Below are 18,681 nucleotides of genomic sequence, written 5' to 3' on the forward strand. Positions count from 1 at the left end.
AAACCGCCCGCTCAAAATATTTTTCTCATGTTCGTTAGTATGTATACTAACCCCATGCTAATTATGAGCGAGATTCACTGTGGCCAAAAATTCTGAAAATTCATCAAAGTTGGCAACTTTGTCAAAATATAGGAAAATTGTCATATTTCTCCAACGGCGGGTACTTTTTTTTCAAACCGCCCGCTCAAAAATATTTTTCTCATGTTCGTTAGTATGTATACTAACCCCATGCTAATTATGAGCGAGATTCACTGTGGCCAAAAATTCTGAAAATTCATCAAAGTTGGCAACTTTGTCAAAATATAGGAAAATTGTCATATTTCTCCAACGGCGGGTACTTTTTTTTCAAACCGCCCGCTCAAAAATATTTTTCTCATGTTCGTTAGTATGTATACTAACCCCATGCTAATTATGAGCGAGATTCACTGTGGCCAAAAATTCTGAAAATTCATCAAAGTTGGCATCTTAATGGTTTTATTTTAATTTAATTTGCTTAAGTTATTTTAAACTGATGGCTTATCATTTTTTCTTTATCAACCTAACGGAGACAGAAAATAATGCAAAGAAGTTGAAAATGTACAAATTGATGATTTATTTGCGTTACGTACTTAAAGAAAGCTCCCTTTGTGGTGGAAAATTAGTTGCTGTTAGTTCCGCTATTCGCCACTAGGGCCCAGTGGCGCTGGCGGCAGTTTGGAGAAAATCTGCGCACTCCCAAAACTGCGGAGTTCAGCGCGGTCGGAATTTGCTCCGCTCTAGTCCTATCGGGGTCGCGGAACAAAAACCCGCGCGCGCGCTCGCACCCAGCTCTCCGTAGACCATCAATCCGCCCGCGGCCGGACATGGTACCGGCTTCCGGTGGCCAACGGGTAGTGTATTCAGTCAGCAGTGCCAGGTTGGAGGTGCCGACCAGTTAGAAAAGTAAAAAAAAAACAACGATGGAAGTGCAAAACAGCAGCAGCAGTAAAAACAGCAACAACGGCAAGAGGCGCGAGCCCGCGCCGGACGACGAGCTGGACCCGGTCGCGGGAAGTGGGTCCAAGCGGCTCGACAAGTCGCTGGCCACGATGACGGTCAACGTGGTGGACCTGCTGAAAAAGGCCTCGAAAGGAATTCTCAATTTGGGCGATGTAAGAAATCGCGCGCTCTTGTTTATCTCCGTACTTTTTTGCGCTAATGCTAAGTTTTTTCCCCCGTCAGGCCACCAAGCTTCTGGAGGTCCGGCAAAAGCGGCGAATCTACGACGTAACCAACGTTTTAGAAGGAATTGGCCTGATAGAGAAGCATGGCAAGAACAGCGTCAAGTGGCGGTAAGTGTCCAGTTCTAGAGTCTCCCTCCCACACTCGGTAACATGGGAGGAACCGCGCATGAGGGCAAAGGAGGGTGGGGTTTTTTATGTTGGGAACAGATAGGCGGCAACATAAGGGAGATTTGGGAGGGGGCTGAACCTGTATCGAACACCTTGTTTTTTTTTTCGTTGACGTTGTTGTTGCGCGAGGAGAGAGTGTTCGGTGCTAGCCATAGTAGGCGCAATGATAGTGTGGTGGCGCGCACAGAGTGCAATTTGAATTTGATTTGAATTATCAAATATGGCGCCTACTGTGGGAAGGTGTAAGAAAATTGCGCGCAATATCAGCGGTAATGAAAATTATTTTTAATATTTTAAACTAACAAAATGAAGACCGCTATTTTTTTATATTCCAGGCATTGTTTTCAATTTTAAAGGTAAGAAGTAGAAAAAAAATACTTAACCCTTTACGACCCAAGCCCGCCTTTAGGTGGGCTTCGATCAAAAATTCGCTAAAAACAAATTATTCAATCAATTTTTGATCTTTAAAAAGCATTGGAAAAAGAACTCTTAATTTTTTCAGAAAATTTAACGATTGGAAGTTTGACTTCTTTCATGTGACTTTTTTTTATTTTGATTTGATGTGACTTACAGGGTGGCCACTCAAGTCGGGAAATCGGGAAAGTCGGGAAAAAGTCGGGATTTCGCCAAAAATCGGGAAAAATTCGGGAAAAATTCGGGAATTTATGATTTTTTGTCAAAAAAGTCGGGAATTCTAAGCATACTTGCTTGAAAATTATTTTTTAACTCTTGAATAATTTTGTAATATTTTGTGCAATTTTCAAATTGAATTCGCTCAATTCTACTTTAGTATCTTACTTAAAATTTAAGGTTCTTTTCACTATTTCAATATATTTGAGTATGGAAATGCTGTTTAAAACTTTTAAAATCTTAATTAATATTGGAGTCTTTGACACAGATCTTCCTAATATTTTTCATGAATAATATAATCTCTATTAATTTTTGTTTATCAAACAAGAGGTTGAGTTAATGGTAAACTAATATAAAAATAGAGCCTGGTCAGCTTAGAGTTATGATTCTATTTCATTTTGTCACATAGATTGAATATTTGAAAACAGATTCCAACTTGACTTTGGCAATGGTTTTTTTTCTTAAATATTTTTAATTGTTTAACTAAATTCATTAAGTAACACAAAAAGCTTGATTTTCAGTTTTCGGAAAATTTAAATATCTAATAAAATCCAAAATTTAAAAACCTTTTTTTACGTTTTGAAAACATTTTTTTGAAATTGTACAAAATTTTGAAATTGTAAAAAAAAAATAATCCAGGAAAGTTAGAGTTATTGCGAAATCGTTAAAAAAATTGTCTCTTCAAACATTTTGCTTAAAATAAGTGGTAAAACATAAAATCATATCAAACTGAATGTTCATTAAAAAAATAAAACAGTTAAATACAGTAAATACCGCTATATAAAGTTAAATTGAAAAAAAATATCAAAAATTACAAAATTAAAAAGGGAACTTGGCAAAAACATTTTTTTATAAATTCCTTGACATTTTTCTAAATCCTTTGAATGAATAATATCAGCAATTATGTTTTTATCATTCTTTGATTTAAAATGATGGTGAAGTTTAAAAAAAATAGTAACGAAATTTTAAGTTCAGTTATCTTTGACCTTTTGTTATTTCCAGATGAAACGAAGTATCAAAAACTATACTTTTGCTAATTTAAAAAAATTACAAAGAAGTTATAAGTATTGTTGAACTTTCAATTTTTTTATAAGACTAATTGTTTGTGTTTCTACTCTGAATCATAATAATTATATTCCATTTTTGAAGTTTTTTTAATTTGTTGTTTAGTTTGTGTATTTATAAAAAATGCCTTTATTTGGATTATTTTTAAATTCATTTTTTTGTGGCTAATATTGACTTTTCTTTTAGAAAGTTTTTTGTTTGAAATCATTCTTTAGATAAGAAATGCGTATTATTAGAGCATTCTGGAAAAGTCTGGAAAAAAGTCGGGAAAAAGTCGGGAATTTGAAAATGGGATTTGAGTGGTCACCCTGGACTTAGTCAATGTTTAAAAAAAAATCTGTTTTTTCTGGGGTCAGCTTTGGCTGTGTTTCTTACTAACATTTCCTGTAAGCAAATATAATTAAATAAGCAGTAAATTTTGTAATGTACCAAACAATTTAATTGATAAAAGAAAAACATGAAACAAATGGATAGTCTAAAGTACTATCAAAAACGAACATAAACTAAACAAGATTAATTTCAATTAAAATACTAAAAATGAAACAAAAAAAAATTAAACAAGAGAAGTTAAGTTTTTCGTAGCTTTTTTTGAAATAAAAATTGGTCATTAATTATTAATTATGTTACTGCAGGGTGTCCTCTCAAGTCAGAAAAAAAGAAAGAAAAAGTTGGGATATTTTGATATTTTGTCAAAAAGTCTGGAAAAGTCGGGAATCTCAAGTATTTTTCTTGAAAAATATAGCTTGACTCTTGAAAATTTTTAGTATTACTTTGCACAATTTTCAATTTAATAGCCACCAATTTTGTCCTAAAATTAAGCTTAAATTTGTGATATTATTTTTCACAACAATAAAGCTTTTTTTTCTGAGTACATTGACCCTTTGTACAACCGCAAAAAAATTAAAATTGATTTTTAAATCAATTTAAAAAAAATGCTTTGGGCCCTTCTTGACAGCTCGTTCCATAGTTAAAGCATCGAAAAGATGTTGTCTTGATTTTTTTTTTGCATTAAAATGAAAGAAGAGTGATCAGAAATGGGTTTAAGTCGAGTTTTTTTCATCGTTGTACATACAAATTTACATAGGGCTTTAGGACCCTATTCGTTTTGAACACTAAGCCTATGTTAAAGGTCCCTTCCATTTTTGTCATCTATTTCAAAACAAAAAGTGTAAAAAGTGTACGAACTCATGTCGTAGACAAAATCGAAATTTTAATTGTTTTCTGTGGTAAATTAAAATAACAATGAAAGAACTTGAATACTTTTTTCAAAGATTTTGTCTCTTCAAAAATTTCGCATAAAATTTGAGGATTATCTTAGGAAATACCTTTTATTTGAGGCAGATCCTCGGTAAAAAGTCGGGATATTGGATTTGAGTGGCCACCCTGAGTTATCATCAGAAATTAATTTTGCTCTTTCCAGCGGTGACTCCCTCACGCCCGACCCCCGCGACGTCACGCGCCGCACGCGCGTTTTGAAGCACGAGCGCAGCCGTCTGCTCGAGTACGAAGCGCTGATCGACCGCCGGCTGAAGATCATCAACCAGAGCGCGCAAAACTCACGCACGGACGAAACCCTCGCTTCCTTCGCGTACGTCACCAGCGAAGATCTGCTGGACGCGTTCGGCACTCGGTCGGTCAGTCTGGCCGTCCGGAAGCCACCCACCGTGAACGTGGTCGAGGCTGGAAGCGAACTGACGCTCACGTCGTCGGAACGCCTTCCGCTGGACGTCAGATTGCTGCGGGATCCGCTGGGACCGTGCTTCACGCGACCAATCCGACGGGCGAACGTCCTGCGCAAACATCGGCGATCCGACCCGACGGAAACCCGCAGGCGGGACGAAAAAAGTGCAATCCAAGCCAGGCTGGACGCCAACGCGGACCGACTACTGGACACGCGGACGGAAACGGCCGAACAGGAGCGGCAACTCAACGCCGAACTGCTTCTGGAAAAGGATCTCACCAAGCTCAGCAAGTTTAGCGCGGCCGAGCAGGAACCCCGGGACGACGATCCGTTCGTCTCGCTGGAACCTCCGCGGGTGGCCACGTACGCGTTTACGTTGGCACCCGGCGAGGGTCTGTTTGAGTTGTTTGACTTGGAGCAGCATAGTCAGTAGCAGCAGCGTTCAAAAACAGCAACCAAATGACGTAAATTAGCCGTTTCGTGATCGTGTCTTGTTTTATGGACTCTTTATTTTTTTTATTTACCCATTTGAACAAAGCTATCGTGTAGGCAAATATTTCCTTCCATTTTGTATAATCGAAGAAATTCCATGTTTTAGGTTTAGTTAATTTATGTGACCAACCCCGACCATGCATTGGATGTAATTCGATTTTCAAAATTTTAGACTAGCCAACGCATCACGTGTTGTGTATTTTGAGCATAGCTAGAAAGAGATAAAGAGCTAGAGAGAATACACCGAAAAAAGAGTATGTGTGCAACTTCAGAGTATATATTATAGTCATTTAATAAAGTACATCCACTGTAATTGTTAAAAAAATCGTTGTTTTTGTGTCGTTCTTTCAGTTCTACGCAATTAAAAACAATCAAAAACTATTGGCAACAAACTTTTCGTTTATATTAATCCATAATTCCTCTACTTTTTAAACTTGCCCTTCCCCTTACCACCACCACCAGCGCCGTTCTTCTTAATCCGCTTCCTCGCCCCGTTAAACTGCTCCGTATCGTCATCGTCCGAGTCTCCGCCCTTGCCCCGTCCCTTCCTCTTCATTCCCTTGCGCTCCTCGATGTCCTTCAGCTCGAGCCGCGCCGTCCGCTGGGCCTCGCCAACCCGTTCCTGCAGCGCCATAACTTCGTCCTCTTCGCACTTGAACTCCGGCAGCTTCTTCCCCAGCAGGTGCTCGATCCGTTGGTACAACTCGACGTCGTACTGCGTCACGAACGTGACCGCTTTGCCGGCCCTCCCAGCACGTGCCGTTCGACCCACGCGATGGATGTAATCCTTGCTGTGCGTTGGGATGTCAAAGTTCAGCACCACGTCCACGTGCGGAATGTCCAACCCACGGGACGCGACGTCCGTCGAGATGAGGATTTGGCGGTCCTTCCCCTTGAACTTGTTCAGCGAAGCGAGACGCTTGTTCTGAGACATTTGACCGTGCAGCGGGACGGCAGCCAGCCCGAGGGCGCGCAACATCAGAGCTGTCCGGACGGTATTGTTGCAGGTGCTGCAGAAAATCATGAAGCTGTTGCCAGCCAGCTCGTTCAGAATGTGCACCAAGTACACGTCCTTAAACTTTGCCGGAATAAACACGTAATATTGAAGCAGTTTCTCCACCGTTTGATACTTGCTGGACACTTCAACCTTAACCGGGTCCTTCAACGAAGCTCGTTCCAGCTTCTTCACCTTCTTGGTCATCGTCGCACTGAACAAAAACGTCCGACGCTCCCGAGGCAGAACCTTCAGAATCTTGTCCAGCTCAACCTCAAAGTCCAAATTCAAAATACGATCAGCTTCGTCCATTACCAAATATTTAACCGCCTTCAAGTTAAACCCCTTCGTGTTCTCCAAATGATCCACCAACCGGCCCGGCGTCGCAATTATAATGTGCGGCTTCCGCGCCAGCTGCAGCGCCTGCGACACCATGTCCATCCCACCCACAATAACGCAACACTTGACTCCGATCGACGCCCCAAGTGCCTCAAACTGCTCCGATATCTGGTACGCCAACTCGCGCGTCGGCGTCAAAATAACCGCAAAGTAACGCTGCGGGTTCTCCAGCAGCGCCTGCAAAATCGGTAGCGCAAACGCACCCGTTTTCCCAGATCCGGTCTCCGCCAACCCAATCACATCCTTTCCTTGCAACGCCAACGGAATCGCCTCGCGCTGAATCTTCGAAGGGGCCTTCCACTTCAACGCCTTGCAGGCCTCGCACAGCGTATCGATCAGACCCATCTCCTCCCAGCTGACCGTCTTCTCCGAGTCCTCCTCCGCCCCAGCGCCGGAATCGTCGTCGTCGCCGTTTTTGGACACTTCATCGTCGGACTCGGTGTACGCGTTCGCGCGGTCTTCCTGCTCCATGTCGCTCAGGTTTTCCGCTTCACTCTCCGAGCTGGACATCGTGGGCGTGGGTTGGAATCTCTTTTTTTACACTAAATTTGAACAAATTTACGGATTAAACGCGAAATTAGCGAAGAAACGTTCCTTGCTGGGTCAACGACGAAAAACATGTGTGTTGATCGTGAGCTGGTTTGACAGTTCGGGGCGCGATGGCGAGAGCACGAGGTAAACAAGCGCCGAGGGGTGAGACGATGATGATTACTGCAGGGTTGAAAATGTAATCGCAATTTAAAAAAAAAATTTAAAGGGTTTTTGATTCAAATCGAGTTGGAAATTAAATAATTATGAAGTTGATAATATCAAAAAAAAAAACAGATTTTTTTCATGAATCCGAAACTCGAAACTCAGATTTTTTTATTTCCTATAAACTTTTGTCTTTTATATCTATGCCTAATTTTGTGTATTGCTCAGCAAATAAAGTTTATCAGATAACCAAAACTACCCATATCCCCAAAATATTTGAAATGCAAAAATTTAATAACTAAATCATTTAAAAATTTATTTATTTTATTTATCGAACATCAAAAAAATTTAAAAAAGATAAAATTGAAGAACGTAATAATTGCAATTTTAAAAAATTAAAAATTCTTAGTTTAAAATTCCAAAATTTTAAAAAAATTTAGATTTTGCATGCATGAATTAATTCTAAAATTCTAAAATTCTAAAATTCTAAAATTCTAAAATTCTGAAATTCTAAAATTCTAAAATTCTAAAATTCTAAAATTCTAAAATTCTAAAATTCTAAAATTCTAAAATTCTAAAATTCTAAAATTCTAAAATTCTAAAATTCTTAAATTCTAAAATTCTAAAATTCTAATTCTAAAATTCTAAAATTCAAAATTCAAAAATTCAAAAATTCTAAAATTCTAAAATTCTAAAATTCTAAAATTCTAAAATTCTAAAATTCTAAAATTCTAAAATTCTAAAATTCTAAAATTCTAAAATTCTAAAATTCTAAAATTCTAAAATTCTAAAATTCTAAAATTCTAAAATTCTAAAATTCAAAAATTCAAAAATTCAAAAATTCTAAAATTCTAAAATTCTAAAATTCTAAAATTCTAAAATTCTAAAATTCTAAAATTCTAAAATTCTAAAATTTAAAATTCTAAAATTTAAAATTTAAAATTCTAAAATTCTAAAATTCTAAAATTCTAAAATTCTAAAATTTAAAATTTAAAATTCTAAAATTTAAAATTCTAAAATTTAAAATTCTAAAATTCTAAAATTCTAAAATTCTAAAATTTAAAATTCTAAAATTCTAAAATTCTAAAATTCTAAAATTCTAAAATTCTAAAATTCTAAAATTCTAAAATTCTAAAATTCTAAAATTCAAAATTCAAAATTCAAAATTCAAAAATTCAAAATTCAAAAATTCAAAATTTAAAATTCTAAAATTCTAAAATTTAAAATTCTAAAATTTAAAATTTAAAATTCTAAAATTCTAAAATTCTAAAATTCTAAAATTCTAAAATTCTAAAATTCTAAAATTTAAAATTTAAAATTTAAAATTCTAAAATTTAAAATTCTAAAATTCTAAAATTTAAAATTTAAAATTTAAAATTCTAAAATTTAAAATTCTAAAATTTAAAATTCTAAAATTCTAAAATTCTAAAATTCTAAAATTCTAAAATTCTAAAATTCTAAAATTTAAAATTCTAAAATTCTAAAATTTAAAATTCTAAAATTTAAAATTCTAAAATTCTAAAATTTAAAATTCTAAAATTCTAAAATTTAAAATTCTAAAATTTAAAATTAAAATTCTAAAATTCTAAAATTTAAAATTCTAAAATTCTAAAATTCTAAAATTTAAAATTTAAAATTTAAAATTTAAAATTTAAAATTCTAAAATTCTAAAATTTAAAATTCTAAAATTCTAAAATTCTAAAATTCTAAAATTCTAAAATTCTAAAATTCTAAAATTCTAAAATTTAAAATTTAAAATTCTAAAATTCTAAAATTTAAAATTTAAAATTTAAAATTCTAAAATTTAAAATTTAAAATTCTAAAATTTAAAATTCTAAAATTTAAAATTCTAAAATTTAAAATTCTAAAATTCTAAAATTCTAAAATTTAAAAAAATTCTAAAATTCTAAAATTCTAAAATTCTAAAATTTAAAATTCTAAAATTCTAAAATTCTAAAATTCTAAAATTCTAAAATTCTAAAATTTAAAATTCTAAAATTCTAAAATTTAAAATTCTAAAATTTAAAATTCTAAAATTTAAAATTTAAAATTCTAAAATTCTAAAATTTAAAATTCTAAAATTCTAAAATTCTAAAATTCTAAAATTTAAAATTCTAAAATTCTAAAATTTAAAATTCTAAAATTCTAAAATTCTTCTAAAATTTAAAATTTAAAATTCTAAAATTTAAAATTTAAAATTCTAAAATTCTAAAATTCTAAAATTCTAAAATTCTAAAATTCTAAAATTTAAAATTTAAAATTCTAAAATTTAAAATTTAAAATTTAAAATTCTAAAATTCTAAAATTCTAAAATTCTAAAATTTAAAATTTAAAATTCTAAAATTCTAAAATTCTAAAATTCTAAAATTCTAAAATTCTAAAATTCTAAAATTTAAAATTTAAAATTCTAAAATTCTAAAATTCTAAAATTCTAAAATTCTAAAATTCTAAAATTCTAAAATTTAAAATTTAAAATTCTAAAATTCTAAAATTCTAAAATTTAAAATTCTAAAATTTAAAATTCTAAAATTCTAAAATTTAAAATTCTAAAATTCTAAAATTCTAAAATTCTAAAATTCTAAAATTCTAAAATTCTAAAATTTAAAATTCTAAAATTCTAAAATTCTAAAATTCTAAAATTTAAAATTCTAAAATTTAAAATTCTAAAATTTAAAATTCTAAAATTTAAAATTCTAAAATTCTAAAATTCTAAAATTCTAAAATTCTAAAATTCTAAAATTCTAAAATTTAAAATTCTAAAATTTAAAATTCTAAAATTTAAAATTCTAAAATTTAAAATTCTAAAATTCTAAAATTCTAAAATTCTAAAATTCTAAAATTCTAAAATTTAAAATTCTAAAATTCTAAAATTCTAAAATTCTAAAATTTAAAATTCTAAAATTCTAAAATTCTAAAATTCTAAAATTTAAAATTTAAAATTTAAAATTCTAAAATTCTAAAATTTAAAATTCTAAAATTCTAAAATTCTAAAATTCTAAAATTCTAAAATTCTAAAATTTAAAATTTAAAATTCTAAAATTCTAAAATTCTAAAATTCTAAAATTCTAAAATTCTAAAATTCTAAAATTCTAAAATTTAAAATTCTAAAATTCTAAAATTTAAAATTCTAAAATTCTAAAATTTAAAATTCTAAAATTTAAAATTTAAAATTCTAAAATTCTAAAATTCTAAAATTCTAAAATTTAAAATTTAAAATTTAAAATTCTAAAATTCTAAAATTCTAAAATTCTAAAATTTAAAATTCTAAAATTCTAAAATTCTAAAATTCTAAAATTCTAAAATTCTAAAATTTAAAATTCTAAAATTCTAAAATTTAAAATTTAAAATTCTAAAATTCTAAAATTCTAAAATTCTAAAATTCTAAAATTTAAAATTCTAAAATTTAAAATTCTAAAATTCTAAAATTTAAAATTCTAAAATTCTAAAATTCTAAAATTCTAAAATTCTAAAATTCTAAAATTCTAAAATTCTAAAATTTAAAATTCTAAAATTCTAAAATTCTAAAATTCTAAAATTTAAAATTCTAAAATTTAAAATTCTAAAATTCTAAAATTCTAAAATTCTAAAATTCTAAAATTCTAAAATTCTAAAATTCTAAAATTCTAAAATTCTAAAATTCTAAAATTCTAAAATTCTAAAATTCTAAAATTCTAAAATTCTAAAATTCTAAAATTCTAAAATTCTAAAATTCTAAAATTCTAAAATTCTAAAATTCTAAAATTCTAAAATTCTAAAATTCAAAAATTCTAAAATTCAAAAATTCTAAAATTCTAAAATTCTAAAATTCTAAAATTCTAAAATTCTAAAATTCTAAAATTCTAAAATTCTAAAATTCTAAAATTCTAAAATTCTAAAATTCTAAAATTCTAAAATTCTAAAATTCTAAAATTCTAAAATTCTAAAATTCTAAAATTTAAAATTCTAAAATTCTAAAATTCTAAAATTTAAAATTTAAAATTCTAAAATTCTAAAATTCTAAAATTCTAAAATTCTAAAATTCTAAAATTCTAAAATTCTAAAATTCTAAAATTCTAAAATTCTAAAATTCTAAAATTCTAAAATTCTAAAATTCTAAAATTCTAAAATTCTAAAATTCTAAAATTTAAAATTTAAAATTCTAAAATTCTAAAATTCTAAAATTCTAAAATTCTAAAATTCTAAAATTCTAAAATTCTAAAATTCTAAAATTCTAAAATTCTAAAATTCTAAAATTCTAAAATTCTAAAATTCTAAAATTCTAAAATTCTGAAATTTTAAAATTCTAAAATTCTAAAATTCTAAAATTCTAAAATTCTATAATTCTAAAATTCTAAAATTCTAAAATTCTAAAATTCTAAAATTCTAAAATTCTAAAATTCTAAAATTCTAAAATTCATAAATTCTAAAATTCTAAAAGTCTAAAAATCTAAAAGTCTAAAATTCTAAAATTCTAAAATTCTTAAATCCTGAAATCCTGAAATCCTGAAATTCTAAAATTTAAAATGCTTAAAAAAATAGTTGCATTTTTTAAAATATATAACTTTAGAATTTTTGTAAATTCAGATTTTATTTTTTTTAATTTGGGTTTTGTTCTGAATCCAACTTTAGATCCAACTTATATTTTTGTATTAATTTGAGTATTATTTTTGTTTGATTATTGAAAAAAAAAAAATATTTTTACCTCAAGGATCTAAAGTGCAACTCAGTCAAGTCTATCTGGCAGGATTCTAGCAGAGTTCTTACAGAACTGGATATTCTTACAACATTCTAGCAGAAATGTTTCATCGTTCTAGCAGGATTCTGGCAGAACCAGCATTGCTAGAATATTTCTGGAGTTTTTTTAAAAGGTCCAATAAACCAAATTTCCAGTTTTTGCTTTTTGGGTGTTTTTGAAACCGCCTTGAGTCAGGGGTATTTAAAAAACCTGAAAAGCATAAACTGAAAATTTGGTTTGTTGGACCTTTTCAAAAAACTCCAGATTTCTTGACCGGGAAGCTTAAGTCCGAGTCGAGGTCCGAGTCAAGAAAATAAAAACATGAATAATTATTACTTCCAGTTGACCATCCGAAGACCCCTCGATCTATTGAAAGTTGTACTCTGAAGAAGGTGTGCCTTCTAGCAAGTTTCCCGATTGTTTACCAACAAGCAACGTTCGTCAGTTCCACCGACGTTTTATTTTCACGGATGTTCCGGATTTCGCGCCTTCAACAGTGATGGCCAACGACAAACGCACCGTGTACGTGGGTGGCCTCTCGGACGAGGTGACCGAAAAGCTGATAAACGACGCGTTCATCCCGTTCGGCGACCTGGTGGACATCCAGATGCCGGTGGATTACGAGTCGCAAAAGCACCGGGGCTTCGCATTCATCGAGTTTGAGAACGCCGAGGATGCGGCCGCCGCCGTGGACAACATGAACGACTCGGAGCTGTGCGGGCGGACGGTTCGGGTGAATGTGGCGAAACCGCAGCGGATTAAGGAGGGCAGCAATAAGCCGGTTTGGTCGGAGGATTCGTGGCTGCAGCAGCACGCGGGGGCCACGCTGGCCAATGGGGAGGGTGGTGGTGGCGGAGGGGAAGGTGATGGGGTGACGACGGGGGAGGAGGTTCAGCCAAAGGAAGCGAAGGCGCCGGAAGAGAAGAAGCGGAATCCACAGGTGTTCTTTGACGTTCGGATTGGGACGAATGACGTTGGGCGGATCATTATGGTGCTGAGGGCGGACATTGTGCCGAAGACGGCGGAAAATTTTCGGGCGCTGTGCACCGGGGAGCAGGGCTTCGGGTTTAAGGGATCGATCTTTCATCGAGTCATTCCGGAGTTTATGTGCCAGGGCGGGGACTTTACGGCGCACAATGGAACCGGGGGGAAGTCGATCTACGGGAAGAAGTTTGCGGACGAGAATTTTACGCTGAAGCACACCGGCTTTGGGGTGCTGTCGATGGCCAACTCCGGACCGAACACGAACGGGTCGCAGTTTTTCATTTGCACGGAGAAGTAGGCTTTGCTGAGCGCTTTTTAGATTGTTTTAAATGTCATAAAAATATTTTGTTATTTCAGAACCGACTGGCTGGACAGCAAACACGTCGTGTTTGGAAATGTAATCAGCGGCGCGGACGTCGTCCGCAAGATGGAACGGTGCGGCTCCAAAAGTGGCAAAGTGAACCAGAAAATAACGATCGTGGCCTGCGGAGAACTGAAAGGTTAGTTGCTGAAGGCAATAAAAGTTCTGTATTTATTTAAACGGCAATGAAGTTACGGTTATTCCGCGATGACAGGTTCCCTGTGTTTAGATTTTTGGGACAAGCGAAACCAGAAATATCCAAACGGAGTAGATGTTGGCGGGGTAGTCCTTAATGTAGACGCCGAGGGCGAATTCGACCTTTTGTTCCGAGTTTAGGTGGATTCCGGTGCTGCGGACTTGCGCTACTAAAGTTGATAGGTTCGTGTACGGGAGGTTGATTGGAAATCCGTTGATTCTGTACGAGATGAAGAGCTGGTTGAACACGTCCATGTGGCGGTCGGTGTTGGCCTCCAGACAGGCGTCCACTTCTAGGGCCGATAGGGCGTAACGGAGTTGGTCGCTGATATACCTAAAACAGACGAAATTTGTCAGATTTTTTTTAATAACGAGTTTTCAAAGCATACCGATTCCAGATCGTCTTCCGGTGCGTTCTCCAAGTTCCAATTTTCTTGATAATCTTCCGCTTAATCGTCCGCTGCAAATCCCGCACCCCGAGCGCACTTTTGTACAGAAATGCAGGTTCGTGAACACACCCGCTGGGAGCTTCCACCGACCTGTTGAACAGCGCCCTCCAAAACCCGGACTTGTGAACGTCAAGCTGGGTCAAAAACACCCGATTCTCCCTCTGGATGTTGCCCCACACGTTCTGCTGGTTAACGATGAAATAAATCCGACTCAGCGGGCAGTACGTGTCGGTGGCCTGGTACCGTTTGCCGCTGGTCGGATCGACGATGTAGAATTCGGCGCCCTCGCGCAACAGGACAAAGGTGCTGTCGCCGGTCAGCAGACTATGCCCCAGAACGAGATACGCGTCGTACTCCAGGCTGAGGTAGAAGCAGGTCAGCAGCACGCCCAAGTCCTTCGGGGAAGCGCACATCATGTGGAGGATTTCCTGCGGGAATCAGACACAATCTTCTTACTAAGCCTTCTAAAATAAACGCGATCTTTACCTTATTGGTCAACCAAACGCCCGATAGCTGCGAGCACGCGTCCGTGTTGTAGTACACCGGAACCAACGCGACGTACCGCCGGATCATCCGCTCGACGGTTTCGTCCAGCACGAACGGCACGTTGACCGGGCCGAGCAGTCGCGTGATGCAAACCCGCTTTCCGCTGAGCAGCGTCACCAGCGGAAGCCGGGCACGCTGCGGAAACTCGTTCCGGTACTCCTCGAACCAGAGGTAGATCCGCGCCTTGGTTTGCTCCAGCTCGATGCATTCCAGCCCGTTCGTGTCGAAGGTGGGTATTTCGACGTTCGGTTCCAGACTGATGAACAGGGAGATGTGCGTTAGCTCCCGCATATCCGGCAGGCTGGAACCGATCAGCATCGAGGTGTACTCGGGGGCTTCCGATCCGGTGGTAGATCGCGTGTAACCAAACAGGATCGGGGGTGTTTTGATCTCGAAGGTTCCTTCAATCTTAGCAAAGAACAATCAGTAAACACTCAAATTCCACTAAAGAAAAAAAAATCCCACCCTTTGATTCAGATAGATGGTGCTGATCGGAATCCGGAACTGTCCCAGCCACTTGCTCGAAATGCGCTGGTAAACCTCCGTCGGTCGCGCTCGATCGTCTTCCAAAAGATCCTCCATGAACTCGTCGTACAGATCGATACTGAGATACCGGCGGATCTGATCGCTCGAGGCGTCCAAAGAAATCGCCAGCTGCTCGTTCCACGTCGGATTTGTTCCGTCGGCCGTGGACGTCCGGAGAACCTTGTCCTTGATCGAGATCGTAATGTACGGTCGAACGTTGGAGGCACGGAAAGCTGAAAACAATTACTTAAAATTTGAGGAATCCACAATTTCAACGAATTGAAGCTGCGTCAAACATTACACAATAGGACTGGCCGCTTTTAGTATTTAATATTATTACTATTTTTGTATTTTGGTATTTTAGTATTTTGTTATTTTAGTATTTAAGTATGCTAGTATTTTACTTTTTTTATTTTATTTTTTAGTATTTAAGTGTTTTGTTTGTTTAAAAACAGACCGCATATTTACGGATGGTAAATAAGTAAAATTTACAAATATTTTGTCTAGATTTACTAGTTTTAAAAACTGGTTTAAACTGTCAGAGGACTGTTTTTTTAGGAATTTTATGTAGAAAAAATTGGTTGAAGAATAAGTTTAATTTTTTAGGACTTTTAACAATTTTTTCGTAAGATTCACGGAGCTACTTACAAAACTTTGTGGACGAAAGGTTGCTATTCCTCCGTCCAGCCGACGACGAGACCTGATGATCCTCCGAGCGCATCGGGATCCCAAACGCTCGCACCACGGTCACGATTATCTTGAACTGGTTCACATCTGACACCCGGATCGAGGCGCGGCTCATCGGCGATCTTCGCGACGGTTTCAGCGGTCTCCGAGGGCCAAAGATCTCAAGAAACGCCAGACTCAACGAGCCGAACGTGGGGATCTGATCCCCAATCAGCAGGTTATCGTCGATCTTGTCCTGGTTGATCACGTTGCAGTGGTTGGTTATGGTGTCGTACACCTTCTTGAGGTACTTCTTGCCGCGATGGCGCTGCAGATCGATCGGATCCGTGCCGAGCGTTTCGTCGATGATCTTCAGCTCGTCCGGCACCTCGATCTCCCGCTCGACTTGCGGTATAAACTTCAGATCTTTGTACTTCAAGTTGTTCTGGAAGCGCTGACTCAGCATGTTCAGCCGTTCGTTGTTGTTGATCTCGTCTTCCGAGCAAAACGCCAGCAAATCCTCGTTGAACACGAACGCTTCGTCCTTCTCCTGCAGATCATCCTTCTCGTCATCCGAGTCTGCCTCTTCATTCTGCTCCAACGCTTTCATCAACATCTCCGCATCGGAATCGGTTGGATCCAGCAACTGCTCCTCCAGCCACTTCTCGATCAGCTCCTTCGAAAGCTGAATCCTCTTCGGAATGTTCCTCCTCGTCGACGGACTCGGAAAATCTGACCCCGCTTGCTCCAACCAACCCACCCTCAAGTCAACCTTTCCATTCCGGAACTCGTTCTGCTTGATCAACTTCCCGGAAGTAAACTCGTACTGCACACTCTCCACATCATCAAACAGCTCCGAAGAATTCGGCAACGGTACAAACACCTCCGTCAACTTCAGCTTCTTCAACCGGTTCTTCTCGTACAGCTCGATCTTCATCGATTCCGGAATCTTCGTCGTCAGCTTGATCGAGAACGACGTGTTAAAGTCCACCAGCGAATCGCTCTGGAACTGGCGAGCCTTCGTCGACGCAACATGATTGCCGTCGATGAAGAACTTGATCTTAAAGCGCAAATCCTTCCGCAGGTTCGATTCGTAGCTGCTTTGGGGGTCTTTCTGCAGCGTCAGATCCACAATAGCTTCTCCCGGTCCACGAAACGATTCCTCGAAGGTTTTCTTAAATTCCTGTCGCAATCGGGACAGATCCGGCTTGCGAGGCTTCTGCACTAGCTTGGACTCGTCCGCGTGCTGCTCCAGATCGCGCAGGTACAGCTTGTAGTCTTGCTTCTCTTTTGCATAAAGTTCATGCTCCTCCTCGAGCGTTTCCTCCAGCTCGACCGTGTACCGTTCGTTCCAGCGGGCGCGATCCTCTTCGACGTCGGACACCTCTTCGCTCGTTATGGTCATTTTGAGCCCTTGGTCGGACTTTTTGTCTTTCAGCTCTTTCCAAATCTCCACGATCTGCTTCTCCAGCTGTCGTTCGGCTTTCGCTTCCTTGTAAGCAAGCTTACGCAGCTCGCGTCGTTGGATTTTGTATGAAAAAGATTGCTCCGCTTCATCCACCGTCACACGCCGAAGATCGGCCAACTTTTTCTGCAGTACCGACACGACCTTCAACTTGCGATTCGTGTAGTACTGCTTGTAGAGCTGCTCCAGCTTCAACCTCAGCTTGACCACTTCGTCAAACGAGGGATGATTCTCGAAGCGCAGCTTTCCAATCAGAATCTTGACCGTTCGCTCCATCGGAAGTTGCTCGGTTGTTTGCGACATTGGAATCGGTTCCACGAAGAACGGGGTAAACTTCTTACCGCAGACTCCCTTCACCCGTTTGTCCGTGATGAAGTTCTGCAAGTTCACCAGATCTCCACAAGCATCGAACCACTCTTCCTGCTCCTCCTCGATCAGCCGATTGATCATTCGCGACTTGTTCGCTCCATCCAAATCCGGTTTCACCGGAACCAAACTGCCTGCCCCAGCACTCCCTCCATCCGAATTGACAGTCACTTCCTCGAGCATCCCTCTACCTTCGGGAAGCTCCTTCCCAGGAACATACAACAAATTCCCATCCTCAAACACCATCTTCTCCAGCCGATACCGCTCAATCACCTGATTGCCATCTGTTTGAATGTACGAAGACGCCAAATGACCCGGCGAGTCCGGATCGTTCGCCTCCGACGGAATCGAGGGAGACCTTTCCGCCGCACCATTTCCCAAAGCATCGTAAAACACTTCCGGCACGGCGTCCACGAAGAACAGCACCTCTCGGTCGTACTCGTCCAGCTTGCCCGCTTTCTCGTCCAGTGCGAACCGCTCCAGCGAGTTTTGGATTTCCAGCTCTTCCTGGATGTAGTCCGGATTGAGCTGGAGCTTGGGTCGATGTGGCGTGGACGCAACCTCTACGGGTTCCGGTTCTGGGGTGACGTTGTCGTGGGGTTCGATGGCGCGGGCCGGGCTAGGTTGGATGCTTTTAGCGCCTTTCGGTTGGAAGGACTGCCGGCGGCGGTGGCGGCCACGTGAGCGACGCTTGCGGGGTGATTTTGGCTTTGGGTCGCTCATTGTTTACGGATTTTTGAAAATCGTGGATTTTCTAACGAGGCAGCGTTGTTGAAATTTATTTGTTTGGTGAAGCATGGTTTGTATGGGGCTTGGGAGTTGCGTAGCAACCGTCGCTAAAGTGAGTTGCAAACTCCGAACTCAACAGGTGTTTGTTTGGGTGGGTATGGGGTAGCCGGTTTTGCTTAGCAACGGGGCCAGCAACAGGTTGTTATACTGCCGTTTTACGGCGATATGATGTATACGCCATCGAGGTGATTTTGCTGTAGACACGATTTTCTGTTTTTGTTCATTTTTTCAATTTAAAATGACTAATTCAAGGTCTGCTCTGTAGAAACTGTTAAAATGTACAATGAAAATGTGGCC

General features: G+C 37.1%; 4 protein-coding genes across 4 annotated transcripts; 2 read left to right on the plus strand and 2 right to left on the minus strand.

Moving 5' to 3' along the window:
- The first annotated feature begins 743 nt into the window (after window positions 1–743).
- Window positions 744–5,563, plus strand: LOC6041511 (transcription factor E2F5). The gene is made up of 3 exons (XM_038252548.1): window positions 744–1,130; window positions 1,201–1,310; window positions 4,486–5,563. The coding sequence occupies exons 1-3, from the start codon at window positions 939–941 to the stop codon at window positions 5,177–5,179; spliced, it is 996 nt and encodes a 331-aa protein (XP_038108476.1). The 5' UTR covers window positions 744–938; the 3' UTR covers window positions 5,180–5,563.
- Window positions 5,564–5,615: 52 nt separating this feature from the next.
- On the minus strand, window positions 5,616–7,277 carry LOC6041510 (probable ATP-dependent RNA helicase DDX47). The gene has a single exon (XM_001850708.2). The coding sequence runs from the start codon at window positions 7,139–7,141 to the stop codon at window positions 5,660–5,662; it is 1,482 nt and encodes a 493-aa protein (XP_001850760.2). The 5' UTR covers window positions 7,142–7,277; the 3' UTR covers window positions 5,616–5,659.
- Window positions 7,278–12,457: 5,180 nt separating this feature from the next.
- LOC6041509 (peptidyl-prolyl cis-trans isomerase E) lies at window positions 12,458–13,567 on the plus strand. The gene is made up of 2 exons (XM_001850707.2): window positions 12,458–13,316; window positions 13,380–13,567. Exons 1-2 carry the CDS (start codon window positions 12,538–12,540, stop codon window positions 13,525–13,527), a joined length of 927 nt encoding a protein of 308 aa, XP_001850759.2. The 5' UTR covers window positions 12,458–12,537; the 3' UTR covers window positions 13,528–13,567.
- Window positions 13,542–18,368, minus strand: LOC6041507 (coiled-coil and C2 domain-containing protein 2A). The gene is made up of 5 exons (XM_038255576.1): window positions 15,747–18,368; window positions 15,039–15,331; window positions 14,514–14,981; window positions 13,968–14,455; window positions 13,542–13,912 (listed from the first exon to the last, which is right to left on the minus strand). The coding sequence occupies exons 1-5, from the start codon at window positions 18,316–18,318 to the stop codon at window positions 13,609–13,611; spliced, it is 4,125 nt and encodes a 1,374-aa protein (XP_038111504.1). The 5' UTR covers window positions 18,319–18,368; the 3' UTR covers window positions 13,542–13,608.
- Between the last annotated feature and the right edge of the window lie 313 nt (window positions 18,369–18,681).

The sequence above is a fragment of the Culex quinquefasciatus genome, chromosome 2, assembly GCF_015732765.1.
Source record: "Culex quinquefasciatus strain JHB chromosome 2, VPISU_Cqui_1.0_pri_paternal, whole genome shotgun sequence".
Lineage (NCBI taxonomy): Eukaryota > Metazoa > Arthropoda > Insecta > Diptera > Culicidae > Culex > Culex quinquefasciatus.

Coding starts and splice junctions, on each gene's coding strand:
- LOC6041507 (XM_038255576.1), bottom strand. CDS start 18,318: ATGAGCGACCCAAAGCCAAAATCACCCCGCAAGCGTCGCTCACGTGGC. Junction 15,332..15,746: donor CCTTTCGTCCACAAAGTTTT/GTAAGTAGCTCC, acceptor AATTGTTTTCAG/CTTTCCGTGCCTCCAACGTT. Junction 14,982..15,038: donor CCATCTATCTGAATCAAAGG/GTGGGATTTTTT, acceptor TTCTTTGCTAAG/ATTGAAGGAACCTTCGAGAT.
- LOC6041510 (XM_001850708.2), bottom strand. CDS start 7,141: ATGTCCAGCTCGGAGAGTGAAGCGGAAAACCTGAGCGACATGGAGCAG.
- LOC6041509 (XM_001850707.2), top strand. CDS start 12,538: ATGGCCAACGACAAACGCACCGTGTACGTGGGTGGCCTCTCGGACGAG. Junction 13,317..13,379: donor TTTTTCATTTGCACGGAGAA/GTAGGCTTTGCT, acceptor TTGTTATTTCAG/AACCGACTGGCTGGACAGCA.
- LOC6041511 (XM_038252548.1), top strand. CDS start 939: ATGGAAGTGCAAAACAGCAGCAGCAGTAAAAACAGCAACAACGGCAAG. Junction 1,131..1,200: donor GAATTCTCAATTTGGGCGAT/GTAAGAAATCGC, acceptor TTCCCCCGTCAG/GCCACCAAGCTTCTGGAGGT. Junction 1,311..4,485: donor AAGAACAGCGTCAAGTGGCG/GTAAGTGTCCAG, acceptor TGCTCTTTCCAG/CGGTGACTCCCTCACGCCCG.